Source organism: Prinia subflava, chromosome 8 (genome assembly GCF_021018805.1).
Source record: "Prinia subflava isolate CZ2003 ecotype Zambia chromosome 8, Cam_Psub_1.2, whole genome shotgun sequence".
Lineage (NCBI taxonomy): Eukaryota > Metazoa > Chordata > Aves > Passeriformes > Cisticolidae > Prinia > Prinia subflava.
Window position 1 is genome coordinate 18,130,796 of NC_086254.1, and position 19,604 is coordinate 18,150,399.

The 19,604-nt window shown below is 53.2% G+C and overlaps 1 protein-coding gene across 3 annotated transcripts in view; it reads right to left on the reverse strand.

Annotated features, from left to right (window-relative positions):
• Positions 1 to 19,564, reverse strand: part of FBXL20 (F-box and leucine rich repeat protein 20) — a 51,340-nt gene extending 31,776 nt beyond the window's left edge. Inside the window, exons 1-2 of one of the 3 annotated variants that reach the window (XM_063403751.1) lie at positions 19,400 to 19,564; positions 4,693 to 4,754 (exon numbers count right to left, since the gene is read on the reverse strand). In XM_063403751.1, the coding sequence (XP_063259821.1) occupies positions 4,693 to 4,754; positions 19,400 to 19,420 (83 nt within the window). In that variant the 5' untranslated portion in view covers positions 19,421 to 19,564. Of the gene's footprint in view, positions 1 to 4,692; positions 4,755 to 17,137; positions 17,156 to 18,632; positions 18,780 to 19,399 lie in introns of those variants that run through there. The other 2 variants (XM_063403750.1, XM_063403752.1) reach the window with 2 other exon arrangements.
• Positions 19,565 to 19,604: the final 40 nt, after the last annotated feature.

The following is a 19,604-nucleotide window of genomic DNA, read 5'->3' on the forward strand; positions in this document are numbered from 1 at the left end:
CCAGAGTTAATCTGGTTTTCAGGCTTCTCTTTGCCCTGGGTGTTTCACACCAGAGGTAGAGACGACAAACTGAGTCCCCAGTGCACATTTCCAAGGTTTTTATTCTTCATTATCTCAGTTCTGTCCCAGCTCTGCAGGGCGTCCCCAGCAGAGCAGGACACGCGGGGGACTGGGCGGGTCAGAGGGTCCCGGACCCTTTGTACCATTCCCTGACCCAAGCACCGTCCACAAGGAACTTTTTATTTACAGAATCTTACCAATGCTCACTGCCTATGCTAACATGGCATTTCTACTCTAAACCAATCTCTAAAATCCAACTCAGCAGAAAATGGGGGATGAGAACAAGAACAAGGAGCACAGGGGCCACTCCCCAATTCCTCCATCTTGTCTCTTCAACCCCATACACTAAAAATCCTAAATTCTACATTTACACTCTATGATAAACTAAATACTGCTTATTTTGAATTCTCCCAGCTTGTGATTCTCCACACACTGTGGGCATTCACTGCCATGGCAGGGATCAGAGGCAGTGCCCTCCTGGGCTCTGTGTGAGGCTGCCTGAGCCCCTGGGACAGACCCCAGACCCCCTGTCCGGGCTCAGACCCTCCAGGGTGGCCACAGGAATGTTCTAGACTCCGACACAGTCCCAGGGGCTGGGCAGGGGGACAGACACTGTGGCTCTGCTGCCATCCCAGCACTGCCAGGGCACAGCTCCAGCTCCAGGGACAGAGCAGAGGCTTTGGGATGTGCCGGGCAGGGCTGCATGGGCACAGCACGGAGCCAAAGCTGCTTAGGCCAGGAGAGAGCTGCAGAGAGAGGGCCTGACCCGCCCGTGACCCAGCAGGGACAGCTCAATTCCTGAGCCTGAGCCTGCCCCCGGCCAGGCAGGAGCTGTGCAGCAGCCCCAGCTCACACCAGGTGTGAAACCTCCTCCAGGAGGGCAGCAGGGACCGCCTGTGCCAGGGGAAATCCGGGCTGGGGCTGGGGTGGGCTCCAGGACTGGCAGGCAGCCCGAGGGAGGGAAAGCAGCTTTGTAACAGCAGTGGGGATGCAGGGAAACACGGCCAGGCTGCGCCTCTGGGGACACGGCTGGAACAGGAGCCAGGGATTCACCACCGGGAGAAACTGAGGCAGGCACTGCCCATGTCCCTCTGGGGACACAGCTGGAACAGGAGCCAGGGATTCACCACCAGGAGAAACTGAGGCAGGCACTGCCCATGTCCCTCTGGGGACACAGCCACGGCTGTGACAGCTGGAACACAGCTGGAACAGGAGCCAGGGATTCACCACTGAGAGAAACTGAGGCAGGCACTGCCCATGTCCCTCTGGGGACACAGCTGGAACAGCAGCCATGGATTCACCACCAGGAGAAACTGAGGCAGACACACCCAGGGAAGGGCTGGGGCAGCCAAGGAAGGAGGGGGCAGTGGAGGGAATTCTGCTTTTTGCTGCTTTGGCTCGTTGCTGTGTGTGTGAGGGCACAGCCACCTCCAGGTGTCCCCTCCTGGCTCTCAGCTGGCAGGGGACAAAGCTGGAGCAGGAGCAGCAGTGCCAGGACATGGATTGGTGCATGGATTGCCCCATCCCTGGCAGCCCCAGCTGCCAATTGCCAATTCTGCCAACTGGGGGAGGATTCCTGGAGGAAGGAGGGAAGGATTTCCGTAGGAAGGGGGGAAGGATTTCCATAGGAAGGGGGGAAGGAGGGAAGGATTTCCGTAGGAAGGAGGGAAGGATTTCCGTAGGAAGGAGGGAAGGATTCCCGTAGGAAGGAGGGAAGGATTTCCGTAGGAAGGAGGGAAGGATTTCCGTAGGAAGGAGGGAAGGATTCCCGTAGGAAGGAGGGAAGGATTTCTGGAGGAAGGAGGGAAGGATTTCCGTAGGAAGGAGGGAAGGATTTCCGTAGGAAGGAGGGAAGGATTCCCGTAGGAAGGAGGGAAGGATTTCCATAGGAAGAAGGGAAGGATTCCTGTAGGAAGGAGGGAAGGTCCTGCACAGAGCAGGGAATTGCATCAGGACAAGCCCCACACTCCTGCCCTGTGGAAATCTCTGTGCCCGCTGTGTCCTGCTGTCCCTGATGATCCCAACCTGCTGCAGAGCAGGGAATTGCTCAGGATTGTGTGGAACCACGGGGAGCTCAGGAGTTGATAAATGTTTAAAGCTCATAAGCAATGGTTTGGAGAGCTGCAATTCACTGTTAGCATACTGCGAAAATTAATTACTGTGCGTTGACAGTGCAGCCTTTGAAAGGGAAGCTTGGATGGGTTTTGTGCAGGGATCTCCTGTAAATGGGTGTCAGTGTGTGCAGGACAAAGGCTGGTGTGTTTGGGCACTGCTCTGTGAAGTCCTGCCCCTGCTCCGGGCACTCAGACGGCTTTGGGGACCCCTGTGCGTGGAGTGAAAGCTGCACTCAGGCAAAATAAAGAGGAGGAGGAGGTGAAATGGGAGAACAACAGCCTCTGTTATCCCTAAATCCAAGGAAGGAGCAGGAGAGGGGCTGTTCCCGAGGGCTGTCCTGGGACACAGCCCTGTCCCGTGTCCTGGATGCAGCAGTGACATCGTGTCCTGCCCCACCTGGAGTGGGGACGTTTGTCCTGCGTGTCCAGAGAGCAGGACAGGGCTGGGGAGGTCACAGAACCCTGGAGTGGTTGGGTTGGAGGGTCCTTAGGGATTGTCTGGTCCCATGGCAGGGACACCTCCCACTGTCCCAGGCTGCTCCAAACCCTGGGACACTGCCAGGGATGGGACCAGTCCATGTCCTGGCACTGCTGCTCCTGCTCCAGCTTTGTCCCCTGGCACAGGAGGGGACACCTGGAGGTGGCTGTGCCCTCACACACAGCAATGAGCCAAACCTCAGCCCCTGGCTCCACTCAGGCCCATCCCACTTCTATCAGAAACCTCACCCTGGCTGCACACAAGGCTCTGCTCCTGAGCAGCTCTGATGCCCTCACGTTTCTCCTCGCCCTGAAATCCATGCAAAAATCCCATTTACATTCCCTCAGCCAGCCTTTTCCTCCCCTACCCTATTCCCCACATTCCCAGTGCCACACGGACTCCCTGCCTCACCCCTCAGGGCTCTTCACAACCTGTCCCCAACCTACCCCTGTCTTGTCACCTCAGCACGGGGACAAAGCCCAGGTTTGTTGCATCTGCTCCCATCAGAAAAAGGGAATCATCTCAGAAAATCCAGAAAGATGATTTTTTTCCATTCTTTTGCTGCTCCACATCCCAGCCGTGGCTCAGGACAAGCACAGCAGGTGCCACCTGCAAAGCCCTGTGCAAACTCCCCCTGTGGAGGCTGTGAGTCCCTCCTGTCCCCATCCCCAGGTCTCAGGTTCTGGTTCCACACAGGGATCTCCACACCCAGGGACAATCATTCCCTGTGTCCCAGGCCCAAATACCCACCCTGGCAGCAGGGAGGGCTCCAACAGCCACACACTGAGCTCTGGGGTGAGAAATACTGGAATAAAGAAATGGAATCAGGTGGGAAACACACTGAGCTCTGGGGTGAGAAATACTGGAATAAAGAAATGGAATCAGGTGGGAAACACACTGAGCTCTGGGGTGAGAAATACTGGAATAAAGAAATGGAAACGGGTGGGAAACACACTGAGCTCTGGGGTGAGAAATACTGGAATAAAGAAATGGAATCAGGTGGGAAACACACTGAGCTCTGGGGTGAGAAATACTGGAATAAAGAAATGGAATCGGGTGGGAAACACACACTGCTCTGGGGTGAGAAATACTGCAATAAAGAAATGGAATCGGGTGGGAAACACACTGAGCTCTGGGGTGAGAAATACTGGAATAAAGAAATGGAATCAGGTGGGAAACAGCAACTGGATCAGGTGGGACAAACCAACAGAATCAGGTGGGACAAACCAACAGAATCAGGTGGGAAATGCCCTTCCAGAGGAGGCAGTGCACTGAAAATGAGAGATATTCATCCCTTTTCCCTGCTCCTTTCATTCCAGAAGTGAGGCAGCAGCACTCCCCTGGGTCACACTCCCCTCCCCAGGCTTCCCTGTGCTGACAGAAGCAGTTTCCTGCAGTGTAAGAGCGTTGTTGCTGTTAATAATTCAAGCTTCCCCCATTTCCACTCCAGCACCTGAGCTCAAAGCACTGACAAGCTCAGCTCTACTGCCAGAGCCCAAAATGAGAGATAATCACCCCTCACTCCCCTCCTGCTCCCCACAGGGGCAGCAGCAGAGGGCAGAACTACCCACAGAGACCTTCCAGGACTTTTCAAACCCCAATCACCCACAAAGTCTGATCTGTCTGGTGTTTGCCAGCGGGCCCATCCTGCCAGGAGCTGGCTCCTGGTGACCAGGGACAGGACAAAGTCCCCTCGAGTGCACCTGGAGCAGAGGGGTTCACCTCTGCTTTAAACTCAGCCCCTCAGAGAAGCAAAATCCTGTTCTCAGCCCATCCCCACCAGGAGGATTAATGAGAGGATCCTCACTCTCATCAAGGACCTGATTTAAAGTTCCTCCATTCACCAAACAGACAACCAGCAAATCAATCCAGCATTTAAAACCACAAAACTTAATCCCGTTTAGCACAAAGTGCAAACACAGACCTTTGACCTGCCTCTGTTTGGGTCTGGCTTTAGAATGACCCGATCCAAGCTCAAGATTTGGGCAGCAAATCCAGGATGGAAACAACAACCCACCGGTGTCCAGGGACAGGACTCACCGAAGCAGCAGCTCTTTGGGCAGTTTCTTGTTGATCGCAGCTTCATCGTTGTTTGAGAACATCTGCAAACACAGAAAATGGCACAACTCAGCCACGCCTCAAGGGGACAAACCCTGCTTTACCCCGGGCTCTCAGGGTTGCTGTTCCCTGGGATTCTCCTCGGGGTTGCTGTTCCCCAAGGTTTTCAGGACTCTCTCTCCTTCTCAGGGTTGTCGTTCCCTGAGATTCTCCTCGAGTTGCTGTTCCCCGAGGTAAAAAGATTTTCAGGCTTCTCTAGCCCTAAAGGTCCCACACCAGAGCCAGAGCAGCCAAGCTGAGTCCCCAGTCTGTGTTCCCAGGGTTGTTTATTCTTTCATTTTTGGGAAAGTTGAAGTAGAAAGACCTTGCAAATATGGTGGTTTAGATTCTGGGAGTCTGAGTTCAGCAATTGAGATAGAAATGAAAGCACACTTTGAGATTTAGGGTGTGGGGTACAGAGCCATCAGCCAGTGAATAATGATGTGCCAAGCTGAGGGCCAGCTCCCTTGATTAAACAATCTCCTTCTGCCTGCCTTAGGTGATGGGACAGCTCTATTGGCTGTAGGTAAATGTTGTTATCTTGTATTAGATTGGTTGGTCCAACACAGACTATTCCACTTGGAAAGATATTTAATGTACGGGATTCAGAACCTCCCTCTCTGTTCCTGCTCTCCCGGCCTGCTTTAGCTGTACCCAGCAGCTACAAGCGAGGCCCTCACAATAAATCACCTGCTACCCCTGCTGCTTTGCTTACAGAGATATTTTGTCACCGACTCGACCGTCACGGAGTTACTCCTTCATTTCATTATCTCAGTTCTGTCCCAGCTCTGCAGGGCGTCCCCAGCAGAGCAGGACACGCGGGGGACTGGGCGGGTCAGAGGGTCCCGGACCCTTTGTACCATTCCCTGACCCAAACACCGTCCACAAGGAACTTTGTATTTACAAAATCTTACCAATACTCACTGCCTATGCTAAGATGGCATTTCTACTCTAAACCAACCCTTGTGACACAACTCAGCAGAAAATGGGGGATGAGAACCAGAACAAGGAGCACAGGGGCCACTCCCCAATTCCTCCATCTTGTCTCTTCAACCCCATACACTAAAAATCCTAAATTCTACATTTACACTCTGTGATAAACTAACTACTGCTTATTTTGAATTCTCCCAGCTTGTGATTCTCCACACACTGTGGGCATTCACTGCCATGGCAGGGATCAGAGGCAGTGCCCTCCTGGGCTCTGTGTGAGGCTGCCTGAGCCCCTGGGACAGACCCCAGACCCCCTGTCCGGGCTCAGACCCTCCAGGGTGGCCACAGGAATGTTCTAGACTCCGACACAGGGAAGAAGTTGTTGGTTAATGAGGGCATTTCCAAATATCTGGACCAGTAAATTCCTAACTTTGTGCTGCAGCTTTCCAGCTCCTGCACTGGACCGCAGCTGGATGGAGCATTAAATCAAAATATTTTAAAACACGGTGCAAGGATGCGCTGTGGATTGAGAGATGAAACAGGAACTGAGATTTGCGGCTGTTCCAGTGAAGTAAATGATAATCAGGATGTGGTTGTGAGCTGGCACTGACTGGGGAGGCACAGACACATCCAAACTGGGAGGTTTTACAGACCAAACTTCTGCCCAAGGGGCTGGAGGGGAGAGGAAGAGGAGTTCAGCAGCCTCAATATCCACCAGAGGTGGAAGGTGCAGGTGCAGCAGGGCTGGTTCCTGTCCAAGTCTTGCAGAGCCCAGAACGTTCTCCCAGCCCTCAGGAGCTCTGGGACAAACAGGAGAGGTTTTTAAACCACTGAGGATGGTTTAAAGGGAGCTGGTGCTGTGCCAGGAGCAGGGATAATGCTGGGAAAGCTCCGTGTTCTTCCAAGGCAGCGAGGCCAGAGCTGGTTCTTGTATCCCTCCAAATCCATGGACAACACCTGATGCACCTGGAATGACTCTGGGACCAGGTAAAAGCACCTCAGACACTCCAAGAGCAAGAGAAACTTCTCTTTTCCATGGAAAACAGAGAGCAGAGCCTCACAAGGCTCTTGAGAAGAATCTAAATAAAAACAATTCTAAGATTTGGTATTGTCTTGCTGTGGGGAAAATCCATCACCTCCCAAATATCCTGTACCCAGCATGGATCCAATCCCATCACATCCCAAATATCCTGTACTGACCATTGATCCATCACATCCCAAATATCCTGTACTGACCATTGATCCATCACATCCCAAATATCCTGTACCCAGCATGGATCCAATCCCATCACATCCCAAATATCCTGTACCTGAGCATGGATCCAATCCCATCACATCCCAAATTCCCATCACATCCCAAATATCCTGTACCTGAGCATGGATCCATCACATCCCAAATATCCTGTACCTGAGCATGGATCCATCACATCACATCCCAAATATCCTGTACCTGAGCATGGATCCAATCCCATCACATCCCAAATATCCTGTACCCAGCATGGATCCAATCCCATCACATCCCAAATATCCTGTACCCAGCATGGATCCATCACATCCCAAATATCCTGTACCTGAGCATGGATCCATCACATCCCAAATATCCGGTACTGAGCATGGATCCAATCCCATCACATCCCAAATATCCTGTACCCAGCATGGATCCAATCCCACCACAAATTAACACCAAGCCCAGTGTGAAAATCCAGTGTGCTGCCACTAAGTGCCCCTTTAAATGCTCCAGCTGGTGATGGAAAATTGGGAATTGAGGAACACCCAGAGAACACCAAACCCCAGGATTTCAGAGCCCACGCTCTGCTCCCAAATCCCAGTTTGCTTTTGAATTATCCCAAGAGCCAGAGCATGGAGCTGAAGTGGGAATTGTCAAAATTCCCTCCCAAAATGTGAGCCAGCAGAAGTGCTGCCCTCCCCACAGGCCCTTTTATCACTTCCCTCCAGGAATATCACAAGTCCTGAGCCCAGCAGCTCTCAGCCCAATTTGCTGCTAATTAAACAGAGATTTTTTGCCATTCCCAGCTCCAAGGGCTCTTCCCTCCCATCTCCAGGTGATTCTCGAGCTACAGACATTCCAAGGCTGGGAGAGCAGCACACTGTGGGACAGGACCAGCTAATTAAATTGATCAGTTGATTGATTAGGAGATCGAGGAAATCACAGAGGGAGCCCTAATGGAGGAGGAATGCAGAGGAATTATTCCTATAATTACTCAATAAAAGGGGAAGCGGTTCCTTTCCCCCAGTTCCAGGAGCACACAGGCAGATCCAGACCCTTTCCAACTGCCCAGACCTTGAATCAGGACTCTCATCCCAAAAAAAGGATCAGAAAAATTAAAGGAGCAATCAGAGAGCAGGAGGAGACTTCCAAAAAGGAACCAGAGCAGAACAAGGGCAGGAAGGGTTAAAACAGAGATTCCAGAAGCAGCCAGGAATCCTCTGGCAGGAAAACCTCACCTCAGTCCCAGCACAAATCCCATCCCCAGCCTGGTTCCTGCAGAGTTTCCCTTTGCCCAGCACTAATCGAAAGGAATGTTTGTTTTTTGTCTTGCTAAAAATAATCCTTGGACTTAAACCGTGACGGGGCCCAGGGAAGACGGGAGAACCTCAGCTCTGGAATTCCCCTGGAAGGCTGGGAAGAGCCAGGATGCATCTCCAGACCTTTTTTTAATCTCCTATTTTCTCCAGCCTTCCTTCAAAGCCTGAGGCTCAGATGGCAGGGCTGGGTGAAAACAGGCTGGAATTGGGATTTTGCTAAGTCATGGCAGCACGTACAGCTAAATATACCCCGGACATGGGGACCTGCTGGCAAGTCCATGCTAAAATAAAGCTCTGAAATAAAAATGTCAGAGGCTATTCTGGATTTCCAGGCTTTCAAAATGCTTCAAGGGATAAAAATTAAATGCCCCAAGTTTGCTTCTCCTAACACCTCTTATATTCTTTAATACCAGGTGTTGTCCAACAGAAGGAATTCTGGACAGGACACAGAAAATCACATTTTTCTTGCGTGTAAATTTTCAATTCTGTGCCAGAATCCTCCAGCAAGGAGCAACTTTGCTGCTGTGTGAAGCCACGTGGGATACGGGGAAGAAATTCCTCCCTGTGAGGGCAGGATGGCTGGGATGGAATTCCCAGATTTGCTGTGGCTGCCCTGGATCCCTGGAAGTGTCCAAGGCCAGCTTGGACGGGGCTTGGGACACCTCCCACCACCCCAGGGTGCTCCAGGTCCCATCCTCGGGCACTGCCAGGGGTGGTGAATCCTTTTCCTCTCTGGAAAACCCCTTCCAGGCCCTCAGCATCCTCACAGGGAGGAATTTTTCTCTAACATCCAGTGCAGCTCTGCTTTCTCAGCCTGAAGCTTTGTCCCAGCCTGGAATTCCTGGTGGAATTTTGGCAAATTGATTGTCAAAGCCAACACTGAACCCAAATATTGAAAGCAGAAAATTCAAAGCTCCACGGAGAAAAAGGGATGGAGATAATTCAGAGCTTCAGGGAATCGGTGGCTGCAAGGTCAGAGGAGGCTCCTGGGTCAGTGATGGCAGGGAGAATTCTCCACCCTGATGTTCATTCCAAGGAAAAAAAATGGATCTGGCACCTCTGGGGAGCACCAACACAACACCAAGGGCACCACAGAGAGGGGAAGGCAGAACAAAAACCAACCAAGAGACACCCTCAGAGCTGGGCAGGAGATAAAAGCCAGAAACATTCCCAGAAACACAACCAGGAAAGTTCTGCACACTGAGGAAAGAAACAGCACAAAATTTAAAACCATAATCTACGAAATATTAGTAAATATTGTGATTTTAAATGGCTCCAATTTGTTTATTTGTGGGCCAGACACTGTGTGAGATGAGAAAGCTGCAGGTAATGGTGTGGTGAGGATGAGACCTGCAGCTCCCTGCCCCTCCTAACTCAGGATATTCCATATTTCTGTGAGGAAATGCTGCCCAGACCCTCCACAACTCCTCATAACCACAGGAAATGAAGCAATTCAAACCAAGCCAGAAAGCTGCAATTATTAATTATTACAGAGCAAATGATGCGCTCTGGAAACCGGTTTTAGGTTGGAAAGGCAGGGAATCAACCACTGATGGCAGAAATTAAGGATTAAATCCACAGCTGGAATATTTTGGAGTTTCCAGCCCACCCAGTCTGTACCAGGACACTTTGGAGATGAACTTTCCAAGCTCCAAAAGTCTTTTGGGTTGTGAAAGCTCTGTGTGAATTTGTTCAGTTTAAAACCTGAGTGTGAGATGCACTGGGAGGTTTCTCCAGCTGTAAGGCTGCTGGCTCCCAGCCCAAATTCCAGGATTTCTGCTAGGATTTGTACCAATTTGATTTGATTTCTGGTAGGATTTGTACCAATTTGATTTAATTTCTGGTAGGATTTGTACCAATTTGATTTGATTTCTGTAGAATTCGTACAATTTTATCTGTCATGGGCCACATGGAGATGAACAAGCCCAGCACAGTCACTGACACAAGACAAAACTCACAGCAAACCTCACCCACAACTCCAATCTAGTGAAAAAAGCCTGAGCACAAACCCCAAAACAACAGGAAAAATGCAGAATTCACTCTGCATTTCCTTTGGAAAAAGCTCAGTGAGGCTCAGAGACGACTGCTTACAAACATGGCCAATATGTGCTGACACCCTGCCTCGAATTCTGCTCATTTTGGGGAAAAATTCCACCGCTGTGACAAGGCTCAAGTAACAGAGACATGAGAGACATCAGTTCCCTTCCCAGGACAAGATTTGGGGAAGCAGCAGCTGGAGCAGGCTGAGCTGCCTTCCTGGAGGCAAAGAAAATATTCCACTGCAGAGATAAGTCACAGAGAAGTGACAGCAGAATCCAAGCGCTCCTCGGAGGACTCCATCCAAAGAATGAAGTTGTTTACATCCACAACAGCAGCTCCAACCGAGGGAATTTTCCCTCCAGCCTGTAGCCACACAGGGAATTTTATTTAAAAGCCCATCCAGTTTAATCTGCGTGAGGTCTCCAAGGGAAAGGCTGGATGGATGAGGCCAGGCTGGCACAGGCTGTGGGGATGGGGACGGATGGGGATCAGCACTGCCCTCCTGCCCCGGCCACGCTCGCCCCTCTGAGCTCTGCCCAGGCAAAATCCTGACTGAGCAGGACAAGCAGAAATAAACCCCGGCCAAAAAAAGGTTTATTATGGGCTTAATATTCCTAAAAATAGCGGGATAGGCAGGGGGCTGGATGGGCGCCGATTCCTCGGGCGCTGCTTGGTTGGGAAAGTTTAAATTCCTGCTGGGAATGAGGAGATGCCTGAGCCCAGCCTGCATTTGGGACATATTTGGGACTCTTAAATAAAGAGTTTTTTTGAGGTTTTCTGGACCAGCAGTGATCCAGAGCTCAGTCAAACCCTACAGGAATGGAGCCCGGGATGAAGCTCTGCCCACTGCATCCCTCGGTGCAGTGCCCGGCAGGGAAATCCCTCAGGGATGGATGGGCAAAGGGACAAGGACAAGGAAAACTCCATAGGTGAGATCCCAAACCCCCACTGATCCCACAGCTCCCATTTCAGCTGCCACTGAAAGGGAACCCTTCCAGAACCTGCACCAAACGGGAACATTCAGCCTCTTTTTGTTCACCTGGTTTGTTCTCCTCCCCCAGCCCCGCCTGCCAGAGAGTTCTGCCATCCCAAAGCACCCCTAAAACCCTCCCTGTGCTCAGCTGAGATCCCAATTCCAGCCCAGACAGCCCCAAACCCTCCCTGTGCTCAGCTGAGATCCCAATTCCAGACCTCCAACCCCAAACCCTCCCTGTGCTCAGCTGAAATCCCAATTCCAGCCCAGACAGCCCCAAACCCTCCCTGTGCTCAGCTGAGATCCCAATTCCAGTTCCCCCAGTCCAAATCCTCCCTGTGCTCAGCTGAAATCCCAATTCCAGCCCTCCCTGTGCTCAGCTGAAATCCCAATTCCAGCCCTCCCATCCCAAACCCTCCCTGTGCTCAGCTGAAATCCCAATTCCAGTTTTCCCATCCCAAACCCTCCCTGTGCTCAGCTGAAATCCCAATTCCAGCCCTCCCATCCCAAACCCTCCCTGTGCTCAGCTGAAATCCCAATTCCAGTTCTCCCATCCCAAACCCTCCCTGTGCTCAGCTGAGATCCCAATTCCAGCCAGAGCAGCCCCAAACCCTCCCTGTGCTCAGCTGAAATCCCAATTCCAGTTCCCCCAGTCCAAATCCTCCCTGTGCTCAGCTGAGATCCCAATTCCAGTTCTCCCATCCCAAACCCTCCCTGTGCTCAGCTGAGATCCCAATTCCAGCCCAGAGCAGCCCCAAACCCTCCCTGTGCCCAGCTGAAATCCCAATTCCAGTTCCCCCATTCCAAACCCTCCCTGTGCTCAGCTGAAATCCCAGTTCCAGCAGCCCCAAACCCTCCCTGTGCTCAGCTGAAATCCCAATTCCAGTTCTCCCATCCCAAACCCTCCCTGTGCTCAGCTGAAATCCCAATTCCAGTTCTCCCATCCCAAACCCTCCCTGTGCTCAGCTGAAATCCCAATTCCAGCCCTCCCAGCCCTCCCAGTCCTCCCAGTCCCGAGTTACCCGCCGGGCGCCGGTGACATCCGAGCGGCTCCTCCCTGGCAGGACCCGGGGACAGCTCGGGGACAGCTCGGGGACAGCTCGGGGACAGCTCGGGGACAGCTCGGGGAGGAGCAGCTCGCGGTTAATCAGCTTTAATTGCCCACGAGCTGAACCAGGAACGTCAGTGGGATCACACCAGCCCCACTCCTGCTCCGGCCCCAGCACAGATTTGGGGTGAAAAACGAAAAAAATCTGCTGCTTTCTCACATCCACACCTGCCCAGGGTTTAAATACAGGGCACTGCCCACAAGAACAACATCCAGACCCAAAAAAAGAAGGGTATAAATAAGACAAAGACTTCCTGACAGTCCCTGGCCATCAAACACCCACTATTTTTATCTTTTTAGAAGCTCATTTTAGCAAGGCAACAATTTACTAGAGAAACACTTAAAATGGATCAAAAAAATCAAACCCAAAAACTGAGACATGATTCAGTATTTTCAGCCTAAACCCAAGACTTCTCCAGCTCTCTGAGGCTCATCACAATTCAAACACAAATAAGCTGCTTTGATAAATTATAGTTCTGCCCCTCTCCAACACCTGCAATTCTGTTATTATTGCTGGTAATACGATCACTACTATTATTATTATTGGTAATAAGGTGTTTTTTTTCACTGCTGGGTTTGTATCCAGCTATTATGCAAGAAGATCATAAATATTGGGAAATAAAGCCAAATGATGGAGTCCTAAATAAAAAAACCACCTGAACTGAGGTGTGAAGGGCATGGGGGTCCCAAAGGAAAAGTGCAGGATCGGTTTTTGCTCAGGGATGAACAAACCCCAGCAGAGAGGGGCTGGCCCCTCCTCAGGGCCGTGCAGATCCAGGTTTCACCTGGATCAGGGAGGATAAAACCCTCCCAGGGCTGACTTTCCCAACGGAGTGACTCAAAGGAAGCTCCCAGCCAGCGAAAACAGTAATTACTGCAGTGTCCCAAGCCCCAATTAATGAGGGTGTCCAAAAGAAATGGGATGAGCCCGTGGGTGCCACCTCCGAGTCCCTTTCCTGTCACGCAGGCGTCCCCAAGGCCACCGGGGCTCCCCAAAATGTCCCCTGCAGGAGCTGCTCCGACCCCCCTGTGCTGTTTGCTCCTGGAACCCACCAGGAATCCCTCACTGGAGTCAGGAAATCCTGGAATGGTTTGGGAGAACCAAAAATCCCACCCAGTGCCACCCCTGCCATGGCAGGGACACCTCCTGTTGTCCCTGGGTGCTCCAGCCTGGCCTTGGGCACTGCCAGGGATCCAGGGGCACCCACAGCTTCCCTGGGCACCCTGTGCCAGGAATTTCTTCCCAATATCCAAATCTCTCCTATTTTAGTTTAAAATTCTCCCCTTTTCCTTATCATTATCTGCTGTGGAAAAAAAAAAAAAAGTCATGTGCCCCCAGTGGGGGAACTGGAGGAGCTTTAAGGCCCTTCCAACCCCAAATATCCTGGGATTCTGTAAAATCGGTTTGCCAACATTCCCATTGTCACCCAACTCCTGGCAGAGGGAGAAGGAAGAAGCAAATTCTATTTGGGGTAAAAATGGCAATAAAAATTCGGGATATCATTGCTGTCTCTCAGTTGCCAAAAGCATTTTTGTGGTGGACCCTCCCCATTCTCCCCAGGAGCTTTTTGCACATTTGATTTGATCTTTGCTCCCAAATCTCCCCAAATCCTTCTTATCTCTACTCATGCCACAGGAGCAGCACAGTGGGGCTGTGAAACACAACTTGTGGTTTAAATTCTTCCTATCTCATCACTTCCACAACCACTCGGAACCAAATTAATTAAGAGTTTATTATTCACCTGCCCAAACGAGGCGCTGCTTTGAAAAGTGTTACGTGTGATGTGGCACGACACTGAAATTAAAAATAAATGAGGATGGGGGAGTGAATAGAAATATGGAAAATCCATCAGCTTGGACACACCCCTCCCAAAATCTTGATTTTTTACAGTTTTTCTCATTATCTACGATCCACATTGTTAGACACCATCCAAAAAAATTCCTGTTTCAGCTGTGCCACCTCAGGTGTCACCAACAGCTTCTCCTCCCATATAAAATCAAATTCCGTGGTGTTACATCAGATTTTGCAAGGAGAGTCAGAGCAAAGTTCTCCTTGCCCTGTTTGTGTCTCTCTGTTTCACAACCTCCATCCCCTGGAACAGCAAAACCCCAGCCAGGAGCAGCCCAGGAAAGGGAACGACCCCAAAAGGATCAGCCCTAAAGAAAAACCCCCTAAAAATACAGGAACAGAGGCAGGAACGCAGCAGATTCCAAAATGGGATTAGGGTCAGTGGGATTATTCAATTCTGGACACAGACAGGATTAATTATTGGAAGGCAACTCGATTTTGGAGCATTTGGAGTTTTCCCATTTCATATCTCTACAACTGAACAGGACCTGGGAAGTGCAGAGGGTCAGAATTCCCTGCCAGGACCCTGAATCCTGAGAAATGCCATGGATTGATGCATTTCTCAGGCTGGAGGTGCTCACAAGGCTCAGCACAGACCCAGAGCTCCCCAAATTTCATTTCCAACAGGACAAACTGCCCCGTGGACAGACACACGGACAGCCAGGAGCAGCTCCTGCTCACGGGGAGGGTTTGGAGAGCCCCAGGGGAAGCTGGAAAGGATGGAGGCTTTTTTTGTGCTGATGTTTTTGAGGATGAAAAGGAGATTACACGGGGGAAGGACAAAAAAAAAAGAACTGGAATTATTTAATCCTGACAACGTGGCTGAGGGACACCCAGGAGAGCTCCAGGTGACATCCCAGGGCAGGGGACGGGGACAAGGTGGGTTAAGGAAATTCTGAGGATTTGGGCCTTGGTCAGTGAGGCCTCCCAGAGCATCAGAAGCACCAGGAGATGCCTCCTCTCCTCTCTGCTGGAATTTGGCTGCTCCTCACCAGGCAGGGAGCAGGGAAATCCCAAATTTGAGCATGGATTGGGATCTGTCAGGGCATGTTCCACGTTAAACCCACACCACAGAGGATCAGGAGTCAGTCTGGGTCATGTTTTCCCTTTTTGTTTGCTTTGCTGCAGTGAGGGGTGATTTTCTCTGCGGTGGCCACACCTCCTGTAAAGGGAATAATCCCAATACGCTCCTGGGGCCGGGCATGGCATTCCCAGGAAAAAGAGAATTCTGCTCTTCCTGGAATCAGAAACCCACGTGAAAGTCAAATTTAAGGAGCTTGGCCCGTATTCCACACCCTATTTTATTCCTGCAGTAAGGAATTATTATTTATTATCATTATTAACCCCCCTGAGGACTGGATTTGTGAATTACCCAACAACAATGGCTCAGGAATCTGTGTACGTGGCTCCACAAAAAATAAAATACAGAGAGCAAACCCCAGGCAGCCTCCCCCTCCGAAATTCAGCCTCAAACACACACAGCAGAGCGGGCACAGCCCCAAATCCGCCTGGTTTCACCCCAAAATAAAGATTCCAGACCCAAAGGCCCCAATTCCCCCTGCTCAGCCAGGAAAACTGCCCGGAGGAAGAGGAGGAAGAGGAGGAAGAGGAGGAAGAGGAGGAAGAGGAGGAAGAGGAGGAAGAGGAGGAAGAGGAGGAAGAGGAGGAAGAGGAGGAAGAGGAGGAAGAGGAGGAAGAGGAGGAAGAGGAGGAAGAGGAGGAAGAGGAGGAAGAGGAGGAAGAGGAGGAAGAGGAGGAAGAGGAGGAAGAGGAGGAAGAGGAGGACCAACCATTACAAACTGGTTTCTAGGAAGCCCACAAGAATTTCCACCCATTCTGCCCCTCTGGAAAATCAATTTATTTCTAGGTGTGAACGCATTTTGGAAGCTCTTGTGACCAACTTTAACCTCAGTGGAAAATGATGGATTTAAAGGAAAACAGCTCTGAAACCTCCCAGGTTATCCAGGTGAGCAGGTCAGGGTTAATAAAGGATGCCTTGGATTTATAATCATGGAATAATTTGGGATTTTTGGGACCTTAAAACTCATCCAGTGCCACCTCCTGCCACGGGCAGGGACAGATCCCACTGTCCCAGATTATCCAACCTGGCCTTGGACACTTCCAGGGATGGGGCAGCCACAGGAACCAAAAGAAACAGGATTATGTTTAAAGGCATTTCTTGTAGATCAAAATAAACCTTCCTGTAACACACCAACTCCTCCTGTGTAAATATAGGTTTTAAAAATTAATTTAGGCCTCAGAGGTTCCTCGAGTATTTTGCTTGTTTTCCAACTCTGTTTCTTACTATGAGAAGAAAATAACATTCCAGCAAAGAAAAAAAACCCCACCCAAAACAAACTGAACAAAGCTGTTCCCTACTCTTTTTCCCCTATGGATTGGGTTCATCGTGTCCTGGAACAACCCTGACAAAAACCCTCCCAAAACCCTCCCAAAACTGGAATGAACAAAGGCTGAGGAAGCAAAGGATTCTACGAGACATTTCCCCCCAAAATCTGTCACCAACCTGCTTTTACTCTTTGCTCTCTGAGCTGCCAATCTGCAGCAGCGCAGAATAAATAAAAAAAGCTTTCAGGAGGTTAAAAAAAAAACATCTGTGCAGGCAAGAAGAGCCCAGAACAGTAAATACAATAACGCTGGATAATGCAGGGCTGCCGTGCAGGAGCTGCCAGGGTGAGCCCGGTGTTTTTAGCTACACAAACACGAATATTAAAAAAAATATTCAATTCAAAATAAACCCCTGAGCCCACCCCCAGCTCACGCTGCTGCCGGAGGAAGAAAACAATCCCACGTGCGGCTGAGACCACCGGGATTTCCTGCCCCTCTCGCAGCTCCAGGGCTGAAAATTCCACAATTCCACACGGCGGAGCCCCCTCAGTTCAGCATTAACCAGCGATTCCCCGGGGAACAGCCACGTTTTCACCATCCCAGGCTCTTTTTTGTCCCCCGCACAGCCCGGAGAAGGAGCAGGGAGGGATTTCCATCCTCCTCTGGCAGCGATGGGAAGTAAATCCCGCCGCTGCCCTTCCTCCCTGACCCCCTCCTCCTCCTCCTCCCCCGGGAAGACAGCTGGGACAACAATGCGGCTGGGATGGCCCTGGCTCCACGCTCCGCTTTGTGCCGTGGCCTTTGAATAGATCTCATTGTTTACCCTCCGCTCCTTCCGTCCTCTCCATCCCCCACCTCCCTGTAAGCAAAAAAAAAAAAAAAATCCCCCTGTTCCTGGTCTCCAAAAAAAAAAAAATTTAAAAAAATAAAATAAAGCGGTGCTGGGGGCAGCTTTTCCCCCCAAAATGCGGCCCCAGCCCCGCTCCCCAAAGCGCCCGTGGTGTTTTCCAGGCGATTCCCCAAATCTCCTGCTCCATCATCAACTCCGCTGCCAGCGCTCGCAGCCGCAGCAGCAACACGTTGGACACAGCCCTGTCCCCCCCAAAAACCCTCCCGGAGTTTGTGTCACACCGGGGGACCCCCAAAACGGGCCGGGGGTGAAGTTTCACACCGGGACCCCCAAATTTGGACCCTCCTCTGTGCACCCACAGATCCTCGCCAGCCCCATTCACTGCGGGACCCCCGCGGGTTTAGGTCAGACGGGGGAACCCCCTCCCCAAAAGGGATGGGGGGACTGAAGTTTCACATCAAAACCCCCCAAAATCTGAGAGTGCAGGCCTGGAACCCCCCCAAAACCCCCGGCAGAGCCTCCCCAGCCTCATTCACACTGAGCCCCCCACGGGACCCCCAAAACGGGGGCGCGGAGAAGCCTCACACCAGAGCCCCCCAAACCCGGGGTCACAGCCCCGAGCCCCCACGGCCACCCGCGACCTCCAGCCCCACTCAGACCCCCCCCACGGGGGGGAACAGAACATCCCCCACCGAAAACGGGGGGCTGGAAGGGAGAAGTTTCACACCAGCATCCCCCCAAAGCCGGGGCTCACTGCCCTGAGCCCCCCGGGCCGCCCACGATCGCGACCCCCCCAGCCCAGCCCCATTCAAACAGAGCCCCCCCGGCTGCGCCCCAGGCTCCGCGGGGGCAGGAGGAACCCCAGAGCCCTCGGGGGGGGTCCTCAGAGCCCTCGGGGGGGACCCCAGAGCCCTCGGGAGGGACCCCAGAGCCCTCGGGGGGAGACCCCAGAGCCCTCAAAGGGGGACCCCAGAGCCCTCGGGAAGGGACCCCAGAGCCCTCGGGAAGGGAGCCCAGAGCCCTCGGGAGGGGACCCCAGAGCCCTCGGGAGGGACCCCAGAGCCCTCGGGAAGGGACCCCAGAGCCCTCGGGAGCGACCCCAGAGCCCTCGGGAAGGGACCCCAGAGCCCTCAAAGGGGGTCCTCAGAGCCCTCAGGAGGGGTCGCACACGCCCCGCGGCCCGGCCCTCCTCCGCCGGGCCGGGCCGGGCCTCTCCCCGCGGGGCCGGCAGGGGCCTCACCTCAAAGCGGCTCTTAGTGACCCCGTTCATCTCCCTGCGCATGGCGGGGCCGGCCCGGGGGCGGCGGGGGGCGCGGGGCCCGGGGGTGCGCGGCTGCCGGAGCGCGGCCTCCGCCCGGCGCCGCCGCCGCGTCCGCTCCGGCCTCAACTTCGACCCAAAACAAAAACAGTGCGCACCTGCCAGCAACGAGCGCGCTGATTGGCCGGACGCGCCCATCGCGGGGGGAGCGCGGGGGGGAACGGGAGCGGGACCGGGAGAGGGGAGGGGGAGAGAGGGGAAGGGAAGGGGAGGGAGGGGAAGGGGAGGGAGGGGAAGGGAAGGGGAGGGAGGGGAAGGGAAGGGGAGGGAGGGGGAGAGGGGAGGGAGGGGAAGGGAAGGGGAGGGAGGGGAAGGGAAGGGGAGGGAGGGGGAGAGGGGAGGGAGGGGAATGGAGCGAGGGGAAGGGGAATGGGGGGTTTGGGTGGTCGCGGGAGCAACGGGAGAGGAGAGGGGAAACCGGGAGTGCCCCCGGGAGGGGAGGGGAAGGGGAGGGAGGGGAATGGGGGGGTTTGGGTGGTCGCGGGAGCAACGGGAGAGGAGAGGGGAAACCCCCCGGGAGGGGTGGAAAAAAAAGGGGAGTGCGGAGAGGAGGGGGATGGGAGCGGGTGCAGCAGCGGGATGCGGGACCGGGGTTGTCCCGGGAAAGGCGAAGGGATGAGGAGGGAGAGGGAGCGGGGTGGAGGAAGGGGGGACACAGGACCGAGGCTCCCCCCTCGCCCCCCACCTACCCCGCAGGCCGCCGCCCCCATCGCGCCGCCGCGGGGGTCGTGCCGCCCCTACCCCCGGTGCGCAGCCAGCGGCGCTGCCCCCGTTCCCGGGGCTGCGGGAGCCCCCCGGGGCCGCGGGGCCCGCAGGCCGCTCCCCCCGCGTTCCGGGGGGCTGCGGGGCTCGGGGGGTCCCGGCAAAGGGGGGGCGTCCCCCGCCCCTCCGCTC